Genomic DNA, 12,623 nt, shown 5'->3' on the forward strand with positions numbered 1-12,623 from the left:
TTAACAGGGGGAAACAAGCACTTTGTGAAGCCTACGTTAACAAGGACTAGATTGAGTCAGCTGGACAGGTTCAAAATTGAAGTTGCCTGAATATAATAACTGGGGAGGCATTCTAATTAGTTTGTTTTTTTAATCAAGTGCAACAATCTGCCTGCAGGAATCGGAAAGCAACTCAGGATGTCTTAACTCTCTGAGGAAGGGATGGGTTTTTGGAACGCCACGGCACATCCTCCCACGCAGAGTATCTCCTGGCGAGCTTCCCAGAGCCCAGGGTGTACCACAGCACAGGATGTGCGCGCAGGTGGCCCGCCTCGAGGTACACCATCGCGGCCGGCCACACTCAGGTGCCCTGGGGAGGCCGTCTACTTTAATCTCACTGGGAGCTGGGTAATGCTCGACAAGTCACGCCACCTCTCTGACCTGTTTTCTCATTTGTCAGGACCCGGAGACTGAATTAGCCTATCACTTTGTGTCCCCAGTGGAATTGGAAACAATGCTGTGAATCCTTTTACAATCCCCTCAATTAGAGGGCATTTTCTCTGTTTCCCATAGGAAATCATCCCAGAATTTTAAGATCGGAAGAGAGTGAAGTGATTATCTCCCTCTTTCAGGGGTTCTTAACTTCGGGTCCCTGCAGGGTCACAGGTGAAGTCTCTGGAATTGTACATAGAATTCTGTGAGGTCAGCCAAGCAGACCCAGCAGGAGATGAGGAGATGGGGTGTGACCACAGGCTTGGAGGATGCAGGGTCCTTCTGGAGGTGACAAGCAAGGAGGAGGAAGGTTTCCGGGGAGTGGGACCTCAGATTCATCAGATTCCTGGAGGGGCCCAGAATCCCAACAGATTAAGAGCTCTCTCTCTGGCCTATTCCCTCCACTTGACAGGCAGGAGAACTGAGGCCCAAAGAGAGGGAGCTCTCTGATGACTCACTAGCAGAGCCAGACCAGGAGCCAGGCTGTTGCCACCCAGACCCAAGCTGGACATCCACTGCCCTTGTAGGGAAGACCTAAAAGGAAATGAGTGGGGCCTTCCTGGAACTGGCTGGGAACCCTTGCTCCAATATGTCCCTCTGCCAACCATTTTTTGGGTTCTTCAGAGCTTGGGGATTATCCATCTATGTCACTGGAGGAGTTATCCGGATGGGGTCTCCCCATGCATCTGGTGAGGAAGCATTCATCATTCCTGTGACCCTTCAGCATACGGGGATGGGTGTGGGTGTGGGTGTGTGTGTGTGTGTGTGTGGCTGTGTACCTAAATTTACGTAATCTGTGTGTTTTAACTCCGCCAGCTAGAAAGATCATGATTTCCCCTGCTTTTTCTGCTCAAACTCCCTCAAGGTTACGGCAGGGTTGCTGAAGGAAAGTTCCCATACACAGGTATTCTACCTAAACGCAAGCTGGCAGGTGGGGCCAGAACAGCACTACTGTGCAATCCCTCATGAATGGGGGGACCCAGGAGGGATCACCAATGGCTGCCAACATCACAAGAATAGATCAGACATTACATACGTCCTGACGGAAGTAAATAATACCACCTGTGGAGGAGTGTTGCCCCCCAAAAAAATCTGAAACAAAAAAACCAAACCCAATCAAGCCTCTTATTCTGCCTCCCCATTTACAGGAAATACAAGTGACAGGAGTCCGTGAACGACCCCCAGGGATGTAATCAGTAAATCCAGACTGTGGGAAATGCTGTAGGATAAATGACCTTGCTTCCTCAGCAAAAAACTTACGGGGAAAAGAAAAGAAAGGTGGAGGGGGAATCTATAAATTAAAAGAGATTTATTAAGGGACATATTGATAACAGTAAAGTACATATCTTATTTGGATCCTGATTCAAACACACTGGGGAAATCTAAACACTGACTGAATACAATATTAAAGGACCATTGTTAATTTTTTAGGTGTGATAATGCTATTGTGGTTGCATGCTTAAAAAAAGGTTTGGATATGACATCTGGGAGTTGCTTCAAAATAACCCAGAGGCTGGGTGGGGGTAGGGAGGGGAGTGGCAGGGGGAGAAGCAGAGCAGCGTGTGCTGGAAAGTGGCAGCTGGGTTATGGGTACCTGGGGCTTCAAACAAGCGCTGTATACTAGGAACCAGAATACAAAGTTAAAAAAGCTAATCTGCTTTTTAAAAGGTATCCAGAACATCTTCCTGAGTGTTTTGGCCTCGGGGAGGGAAACCAGCTGTCTGGGGAGCAGGGAGGGGAGACTTACTTTTTACTGCATCTGTTTTGGACTGCTTGGATTTCAGATCATGGCTCCTCATTATCCATTCAAAAACATAAACTCATTCTTAAAAAGTCACCCAATTTAAGCAACAACCTTCAAAGTGAGCTCCTGATCATCTTTTCATCCAAGAAGTGCCTTTATTTCATTTTCTTCCAAAGAACAGGTTAGGTGCCACGGGTTAGTTCCACCTCATGGTTTGAGGAGTGCAGGGCTGTTCTGAAGGCTCCTGGACGTGTGACGGTTCCACGTGGTCCTCAGGCACTCAGAGGACACATGTGATGCGGAGTACAGGCCCACGTGTCCTTAAGCTCTCCGGTGTGGGTGTGCTGGTGTGGGGTGGCCTGTGAGGCGGCTGGGGCCGCAGAGATGGTAAACTAAGGAGTTAAGCCCTTAGAGCCGCCAGACAATGTCATTTGAAAACACCAGGTATGAAATATAAATAACAGTTGGCTACTTTCCTTTAATCCAATTTCTAAGCATTTGTGTGATCGATCAATTTATAAATTGATCAGCTGTCTAACCCACCTTTGAAGTCTTCTCTGCTGCTGCCACCACCGCCTTCGGCTAGGGTGGGGTCAGCCCCATGTCCTAGGAAGGGGTGGGGGAGGGCTCCCCTGGCGCCTGCTTGCCCCTGGGGGAGGGGCAGGGTCACTGCAGCTCCCGGAGCAGGCGGAGCACGTTGGCGGAGTATGGGTTCTGCTGCTCGGTGGCTCCCTGGAACCGCACAGGATGGAGGCTGGGGTGGGGGGGTGTGAACTGCATGGGACAGTAGAGTTCGTTCAGGAGGAACCAGGTGGAGTCCGGGTCTGCTTTCATCAAGTGGAGGAAAACGCTGCGAAGAGACGAAAAGGAGTGAGGGGGCCTGGGGGAGGAGAGGCCGCTTATTGGGCTTTCTGGAAGAAACTGATGATAATGTCAAACCACTTCCAAGAGCAGAACAAACTCACTTTAGTTCATAAGACAAGGCCATTTGGATGGTCCAAAGCCTAACAGAAATAGAGACAGAGTTTCATATCCATTGACACAGGGAAGAAAAGTAATTAGTCTGAGTAGAACAATATTGACATCAAACAAGCGCTTGGCAAAGAAACTGGTTAAGTTCTGGGATGTAAAGCAGGAATTTCCAGAAAGAAGAAAACTAACAGTGCCCCCCTTCATTACAGGATCCAGTCGGCTCACAGGACAGCCACAGAGCAAGGGCTCCCTGTCCTGCGTGGGGACCCTGGGTAAGCCCAAAACCTCGGAGGCTCCAGGTCCTCATCTGCGGCCCTCCAGCTCGCTGGTGAACTCTGTAGTTGGCCTCTTTCTGGCCACTGAGAGCCATGGACTCTTGGTGGTCTGAACACGCTTGTACAGGGATCAAACCCAGTTATCCTCCTAGGGCAGGACCACCTGAGCCCGGCCCTGTGAGCTTTGGCAGAGGCAGAGCACTGGTGTCCTACAAAAGACATGGACAGAGCTGAAGGGCCCGGGCCACCTGACACCATAGGGTCACCAAGCGTGAGGTTCTTTGTCTTGGTCTGAACTGTGGGATCACAACCCTTGCCTCTTATCCGCTCCTATCCCATTTCCAAACAATCAAACACGTGCCCAGGACCACTGCACTGGGCAGTCCAAGGGTAAACTTCATACACCTGGCCACTCTGCAATTCAGAGTCTGGCTTTTCACTCCCAGGAAGGGCGAGGCCCTCCCCTAGCTGGCTCCCTCTGGGCCATCCTGCCCATCTCAACTCATGTATCACCTGCTTGGAAGAGTTGGCCTTCTTGGACTGTTTTGCCTAGGTGGTTGCCCCTTATTTTTCTCTTTCAGGACAGCCTTCCTAGCATTTATCAACTACTTGTCTACTGGCCATCTTCCTTCCCCACAATACAAGCCCCTGAGGGCAGGGACCATGTCTGTTTGGTTCACTGCTGCATCCCAGACACCTAACATGGCACATGGTAAGCCCTCAACAGACACTTGATTGAACAGGTTCTTATATTTGATAAGTGACTTACTATGCTGCACACTAATGACCGGATGACATCCCTCTCTGGAATATTTACATTCTATAAAAGGATCCAAAGGAAAGGTCAATGCTCACCCCCAAGGAAGAACTAAGGAACATTACTAACAGGATTCACGTTAACGCAGACATCACCAGCTTTGTGGCTATGGGAGATTACTCAACCTGGTCTCAGTTTCCTCCTTGCTAAAAATGGAGGGTGTACTTCACTCAGGCTTTTGCTGAGCTTTAAAGGAGAAAACACAGATCTAGCCTCAGCCAGCGTCTAGCACATGCGATCCCTGTCTACTTGAGTGGACAGTATCTGTCGATGGATCACATTTTATTCTTGACCACCATTCCTAGCAGCCTCTCCCATACTGTTGGGCATCAAACAGGAACCTAAACTCGTGCTAAATGGAGCTCAGTTCTGGTTTTTAATTTCGTTAATCTGAAAAACCTGTGCCTTCAGGAGATCTGGGTCTTAGCTCAGTGAAGCCAGTTCTGCTTTCTTCCTCGCGTTTAACAGACATGTGCTGAGGAGCAAGGGGGCAGGTGGAGGGGGCACTTTAAAATTTTTTCTGGCCTGTTTTGTGCCTAAATAATTTAAGTTTTCATTACTTAGGATGATCTTATGTTTATAAGCTCAGCAGCAGTTGCTGCAGGAGTGATTAGAATATTCTAATTCATCGTTTCCACTTCACGGCAGAAAGGAGATGGGGCCTGCGTGGGAGACAATTTTTGTTTAAAAACAAAAATATCTTTGATAATTAGAGTGGCAAGGGAAATGATTAAAAAATGCACCAAAAATGGGAGGCGGATTTCTATTTACACGTGACACAGCTGACAGTTTTCCCTAGTGTCAAAGTCTGTTAGAATGCAAGGGGTTTCTCTCTTTTTTTTTCCTTTCAAGAACTGGAACAATTTCTCAAGCTACAGCACAGTACACTCTCAGCTTCAAGGAGTATTTTGATCTGGGCAACACCCAGCAAAGTAGTACCATGGCCCAGTTCAGCCACAGCTCTGCTCTGACTTACACGGTGTGAAAACACAGCAATGCTCATTTTCTGAGTCCTTTCTAACATGCTAAATGCAGATGTTGTATTTGTTGGCAGGAAAAGAAAGGAAGCCACTCTCTTTCCCCTGGGAGATTTCTAAATAAAATGCTAACAGGGAAGCAAAAAAAAAAAAAAGTGTGCAAAGTTCACTTTCTTTTATTAAGTGGGAGTCAAACTCTTGGAAGAATTATTTTGGGTCTCACTTCTTAGCTCTTAAAGGGGTAGACTCCCCCGAATGGCAGGCAACAATGCAGGTTCCTTCTTCCACCTCTGTGGCTTGGAGCAAATTATTTTGCCTCCATGAACCTGTTTCCTCTTTCTCCAAAAGAAGATGATCACACCTGCCCCACCCTCCTCACAGGTTTGTTCCTAGGCTCTAAGGAGGAAAATACTTTGAAGTGTATAGTAAAAGCACTTCCTTCCAGAGAGTGTGTGTGCGTCTGAGGAATAATCATCACCACCAACCCTAGCAGCATCACCATGGCACGGAAAATTCCCAGATACTCTGAAAAGGGCAAAACATTTGTCTTTTGTTTTACTCATAATTTTCTTCATACTGTCTTGGTGGGGGGTCCCAGTTCTCAACCAGTGGGGGTTCTCATTTCGCCCATTATTTTCAGGAAGAAATGAATGCAGTATTCTTTGCCCTCTGCATGCCTGAAGTTGGGAGCAAATACCGTGCCATGCAACCACGTACTGGCAGGTGTAGCTGTGTTCTTGCTTGGCAAAAGGCATGGGACCCGCTGAACTCTAAATGCCGACAAATTCTCAACCTGGACCCTTGTTTGCTTTAAGCCCCTGGGAGCTGAGCCTGTGACCCAGGAAGTCTTGTCTGAGTGCTCAGTGGCAGAGCTTTGCTCCAAACTCTGGGACCACTTTATCCTGGGGCCAGTTCCTGCCTATCTTGAGCTGGGGAGAGGGGCTCCCAGAGAGGGAAGACTTCAAAAGCCTTTTTGCATCATCAAAAGCCAGAAGACAAGCACAGGACCTCTGCTTTGAAGTGACTGGGGTAACTGACTGGAAAATGTTCCAAATACATCTTGAGACACGGCAGAGATGGCTGCTGAACATGCCAAATGGCCAGCTCCATCTTTTTTCAAACACTTTAAAAAATATATATGTACACTATTTAACTCCTGCACAAAAATTTCTTTCTCCTTCCCCCAGGCCCAAATCAGTGGCTCCAGGGAGCACAGTTATCAAGAGATTATCTGGTCCCCAGAGTTTCAGGAGGCACTCAGCTGTGCCTCATGCCTCCCGAGTGTCCTGGGGGGAGTGATTATCTCTCAATAACCTGTAGGGCCGTGTAGCTTAAATGATAACTTGACTTTAAAAAATTTAGAACTCGCCGTTAGGCAGTTTCTAAGCAACCTCTGTTTCCATGGCAAAGAAGCCTGGTGTTTATACTGATTTTTCACTTAAAATGCGGTTTTATTGAATTTCACTTCATGCAGGCAGCCATTTCCCTGCACTTCAGCCCTATCTACAATTGGTGGGCATCAGTAAGAACCTAATAAACTCCAGACACCAAACCAAGAGCAGCGGCTCATAGCTTTATGATCAATATCGAGGTGCTCCGAGTGACAAGGCTGGGGGTGAGGTGGCCCGGGAAGGTAGGAAATGTGCTACTAGAATCTGGTCAGCTAGGTGAGGGTCCCATCTCTTGGTGGTTTACCAAAGGTTTACAGCACCTGGTCCAGCCTAGGCACTGTGCTGGGCACGTGGGATACAAAGATGGATGGACAAATGCTCTGGCCTCAAGCCTCCCTGTCTGGTGGGGAGGACAGACTAATCACAGGGGCCCACGATGCAATGTGGAGAAGGCTGTGCTAGAAGTCATGCGTGGGGTGGAGCTGTGGAAGGATTCCTGAGGAGGGGACACTGGGGTGTATCAGATCAGTTCGAAGGCCCCTTCTAGCTCCAACAGTCCACAGCAGTTCTCAAGCATGGGTGCTGGGTCATAGCCCCTTGCCTCCTAAATGTGGCAAAACCCAAAAGAAACCTCTTTGCTGCAGATGCAGATATGACAGAGTGTGTCCTCACCATCTTGGTCTAGACAACATCTGCTCAAAAGGAGCTCTAGAAAACTGCAGCCGATGGAGGCCCAGCGAAGCTAAATAAACTGTAACTGCAACGCAGAGCTTCCAGCTCTCCCGGGTGACAGGCTATTCTTTCTCCGTCAATTACTTGCTTGAGGGATCTGCTGCTCCTTGTCTCTTTCTGGATTTATAAAATGCTCTCATGAGCTGTCTGCATAAATGCCAGTGGTAAAGAACTTGTGGCTTTGTGATTTGTTTATTCATTTATTTATTTTGGGTTTCTAAAGAAGTTATTCAGGGATGTCTCCTTAGGAACATGATATAGGCTGTCTCTACATGGGCATGACTCAATAGAATCGGAAAATAAACTCAGTTGTTGGAGAGTAGGCATGTCCACAAAGTTATTTTAGCTTCCCTCTTATTCCTTCTCTGGCAGAACAGCCTCCACGCTCTTCTTTTTTCTGGCCATCTCTTCTCCCATGACTCCGTACACGCTGATGCTACAAATGAGGCTGTGTGTGTTTCCTTCTAAACAAATGGATGCTCAGGGTGTCGACGTGTCCTAGCCAGCAAGCAGTGGGGCAATGTTTCTATACTCAGTAATTTACTCTAATGGGTCTCAGTTCATTGGTTAAACAGTATTTCAAGCCTGTCCTTTCTTGCTATTCAATTTAGCTATCTTCCCCTGCATGGAGGTCATTTTTTGTTTCTAAATGTTGGAAATGGAAGATTATGACTTGAAGCCACGATTTAGTCTCCAAATAAATACTACTAATTATCTTTGCAACTATACATACTCGTTACACTTAACTATATTTACCTGTTCAAAACCATTCATTTATCAATCTAACTCCAAACCGTATATTCACACAGAGACCAATATTAGAAATATTTAAATGCAATGGGACAGGATTTAAAACCATAAACACCAGTAGAAGCTTACGATGCTAATCGCGCCCCTGAAGTACCACAAGACAAAGTATCATAAATGCAGTGGAATGACTCCATTGCTTTGTGCATATTTAAAAAGATATGGCACTGAGAGGACCAATCTGTTACAGACAATTCAAAAATAAGCCAGAACTTAGAAGGGTTTAAATCCCATGGGGGCAGGATTTAAAAGCAGCCCCTTCCATCTGGCCAGCTCTCTCGCCTCCAGGCCCCCTGCAGGCCTAGATCCCATGAGAACACCTCCTGGGTGCCAATTTCCAAAGTGGCCCCATGCAATGGCTGACCTGGGCCTTGGCCTGGCTGGCTGTACTCTCAGCCACACGCAGTGTTTCCTGCTCCTCCCTGGAAGAGTCATAACCTTGAAGATAAAGACATCTTCGTAGCAGCCTGCCTATTTTGCCCCCTCCCTGCTTCCTGTAACTGCTTTCCTGTAACCCACACTTTGGCACTAAGCCAGCAGCCTCCACTGATGGATGCTGTAAGAATCAGCTCTGGGAAATGTACTTCTGTGTTGACTGCAGGCACGTTAGGGATATTAGCCACAACAGTACCCAATGTTCTTCTAAGACGACCCATGGAGAAATTTTCCTAGGGTTCAGTGCCAAGGAAAGCTGTGCTTCTTTCTAAAAAGCTTCCTTTCCTCATTCCAGTAATGACTGGAAGCTGCACGACAGGTGCACTTCCCTCTTTGCTGTGAGGAAGCCCAGAGCCATAAAAGGCTCCTCTCTAGTCAGGGTGCAGAGCGCCGTCTGCACTTTATATACTAAGCTCAACTCCGGCTTCACCTTGTTTTCTCTCTTATTATTTTTCCCTTTTAAAAATTTTCTTCACTTCTTATTTCTCTTGATGCCCTAGGCCTTTTTTGGAATAAGGAGGAAGTTTAAATAATGATAAAATCTACTACTTACTGACTTTTCACTCTGTGCTGATATTTTGTGCTAAAGAATGATATAGATGTTACTGAATCCTTGTAATAATTTTATTGGGTGGAAAATAACTGATATGCTTATTCTAGCCTTGTAGACGAGGAAACTGAGACTCTGAGAAGTAAATCTATTTACCCAAGTTTACACTGCAACTGAGCAGCAACGTGAGGCCAACTCCAACTTGGTATTCATCTTTGAAATCTTTCAACCCTCAACACAGTCCTTGGCTCTTTTAAATAAAGAGATATATATTAAGAGAATTGAGGCCATTTCCCTGGCTACCTCACTTGGTACAGAGATCAATCATCACACTCAGTCCAGCCACTTAGCTGCTCAGGACAGACCATAGGCCCTGCAAAGTGATGAAACAGTTACCCTGTGGTCTGCCAAGCCTCTTGATATCTGAAATCCACTTTGTGCTGGTGGTCCAGCTACGAGGAGCATTGAGAGCATCCTGGTTCCCGAGCCAGCATGGTATGTACAGCGCATGCACACCCCTCCCCTACCTTTCCCACTGGGTGGTAAAACAGTTGACCCTGGCAGATTGTCAATCACACGACACACCTAGGTAGCAGGGAAAGGATGGGTAGTATTTGATTTAAGTAGCACAGAGGTCCCTGCCTTCAGATCGGAAACCTGGCAACCCACTTTGTTTGTAATCTGCATGGCAGATGTCTCTTATCTTTGACACCAGGAAATCATGCCTATATGGCACAGCGAACAGCTTTAGATCTGAGTGTATTTTTAGAACAATGAGCCTGGAAAAGAAAAACAGCAATGCCTGTCAAAAGATGGATAATAGGAAAGCTAACTACTTGGGTCTGGATTTGTCAACTATTAATCAAATGTCAAAAGGAAAAATATGAGGAGTGCTCTCATTTCCATGCTGGGTACAATCTGAGGGGGAAACAGCTCTGCAGCCCAAGCTCAAACAAACTGCCCACACCGTTTAAGGGGACGAGCTACTAATTTCAAGCTCAGCTGAACTAAAGGATCACCTCTGCGGCTCCTGACCCGTTCAAATATAATAGGCCCATGTGTGGGTAAAGAGAGGAGTTGGGGCTCTGACGGGGATGAAATGAACCAGCCTGTGCCAGTCTGTGTTCGTCCAGGGCTTGAAGGCACTGGCTGGTTCTTTGATGGGCGAATCCTACTGCTAGAAAGAAAGCAAGGAAGTCAGTCAGTAAATGAACCTTCAAACCTAGTCCTGACTTCTCATGCAAAGGGCAGTAGGGGGAGGCGGCACAATTAACATGAAAAAGATCACATTCTGAGGCGAAAACCTCTGTTCAAATTTCAGTATAGATGAAGCAGGCTTACCACAAGAAATACCATGCCCAAGTGTACATGTGTATGTACAACATATACATAATATATATGTTTGGCATATCTATATATATCCCACATAGGTTTGTGTACACACATCAATATACCTCTGGAACATAAGCAGTGTAGGGCAGAGGGCTCCTCTCTCTTGCTCTCCTCTACTTTCAGTGCCTAGAACAGTGCCTGGCACATAGACGCTCCTCAGTGATCAGCAGAATGAATGAACGCTGAATGGACTCCCTCACCTATGAATGCAACTCATCTGCACAAGGACTCTGGGAGGAAGGTGTTATCACCATCCCCAGGTTATAGAGGAAGGAAATGAGGCACAAGGAAACTAAGTCGTTTGCTCAAGGTCATGGAGCCAGCAAGATCTGAACCGAGGTTTGTCCACCTCCAAGACTGGTGCCCTTTGCCTTCATATACAATGGTCAGGCAGGGGAAGCTGGGAGGGTGCCCTTCCTCCCCCCACCCTGTCCCCAAACACACATCAAGGACTCCAGCATCCAGGACCTGCACATACTACCTGCTGGCACCCTGCATCCCTACCTCCATTCTGGGGTTGGCAGGTGGAGGCAGGCCTGGAGCTGGAGACCAAGTGGCCTAAAAGCATTGTTCCTCCATTGTGAACACCCGTTGGGCATGGACTTCCTCTTTTTAAAACTAGGTATTGCCTCCTTTGTTCCTTTCAGCCTAAGGGTGGAAGATCCACTGGATGATTTAAGATCTCCCTGCAAAAGAGAGGGACTCTCCGAGGCTGCTCAGACATAGGCCCAAGGAGTGTGGTTTTAACGGAGCTGAGTTGAACCAGGCTGAGAGCATGTACTGGCTTCAAGGAAAAACACAGAAATTTGGGGTATGTGCTCTCATCTCAAATTCCTTTCATGTATGGGAAGGAAAGCTCCATTGCCAGAAAGCACAGAACTGTGGAGGCCCACTGCATGCTGGGAGATATCTTGGGGGCCACTTGGGAATTTAAATGAGTTAAGTTTGCCTCTGCCATGGCTGAGCTGGAGGCGTGGCTGACATGACCTGTTATTTTGTGATCCAGTGCTTACCCTCAAGGACACTGCCTTATTTACAGCTTGTGGTAGGCTGAGCCCTCCTCCCACCCCAAATATGATTTTCTCATTTATTATCCATTGAAGTTATTTAACTAGATGGACTTTGGGGAGCTGGTATTTTTCTTGCATAGCCAGTTAACAGTGACACCTGGTGGTAACATACAGCAAGGTTGTACCCTGCCTGTACCCCCACCCCTCCCCTAAGTTGCAAGATTTATGCCCCTCCTCACAAGGCACATTCGCTAGACAAAAGCATTAAACTGGAATGGCATCCCCGTTCTGAGCATTTACAGCCTCAGTTATATCAACCACCCCCTGATCAATTTCCATTTCTAGAGTTTACAGCCTGGATGTAAAAGCCTGCCACGAAGGCTATATTTAATATGAGAAATTAAAAAAGCAAACACAGCCTTGGTCATTCTTCTGAATCAGGAAAAGCAAACAGGAGGAAGGAAAAACCCAACTGTATGGACACAGAGAGGAACTTTTCATGGAGCTGCTGAGTTTGCCTCCATACCAACTCGAGGGAGGCTGTCCCTCAGAGGTCTCAACGCCCACCTGCCAGAGGCTGCTCACCCACCAGCCCTCACAGGCGTCCTCACCAGCCCTGTCAGATGGAGGGGCATCTGCCCCGGGTTGGACACTCACCAGCTCTGAGAGCTCTGGCTTTACTGGCTCTTCCAAGTACGGAGCTGAGGCTGGAGTGATTGTAACCCTCTGGCCATAGGCCTTCCTCTTGGGCCCTGGAAACGAACACAACAGCCCTCTCTTCTCCCAGGAGTGGGTGGGGGTGTCACTGACCACTGAGGGGTAACACTGAGGAGCAGGAGTGGAAGCAGGGGGCCAGCGAGGAGGCTTCCACAGTCATTCAGGTAAGAGATGAGGGAGGCCTGGCCTGATCTGGTGGCTTGGAGGTAAAGAGAAGCAGACAGTTTGAAGAGAGATTCTGCAAGTTAGGTAGACAGGCTTTACTTCTGGACTGGATGTGGGGTGTGAAGGAAAGAGGAGAATTAGAGACAAACAGCTGGATGGGTGGTGAGT

The 12,623-nt window shown here is 47.5% G+C and overlaps 1 protein-coding gene across 3 annotated transcripts in view; it reads right to left on the reverse strand.

The window, feature by feature from the left end:
* Positions 1-1,765: 1,765 nt before the first annotated feature.
* The window catches only part of TTI1 (TELO2 interacting protein 1), a 44,773-nt gene continuing 33,915 nt past the window's right edge, over positions 1,766-12,623 (reverse strand). For all 3 annotated transcript variants that reach the window (XM_001502393.7, XM_070247723.1, XM_070247724.1), the window contains one exon: positions 1,766-3,065. In XM_001502393.7, the coding sequence (XP_001502443.3) occupies positions 2,882-3,065 (184 nt within the window). In that variant the 3' untranslated portion in view covers positions 1,766-2,881. The remainder of the gene's footprint in view (positions 3,066-12,623) is intronic.

This window comes from Equus caballus, chromosome 22, assembly GCF_041296265.1.
Source record: "Equus caballus isolate H_3958 breed thoroughbred chromosome 22, TB-T2T, whole genome shotgun sequence".
Classification (NCBI taxonomy): domain Eukaryota; kingdom Metazoa; phylum Chordata; class Mammalia; order Perissodactyla; family Equidae; genus Equus; species Equus caballus.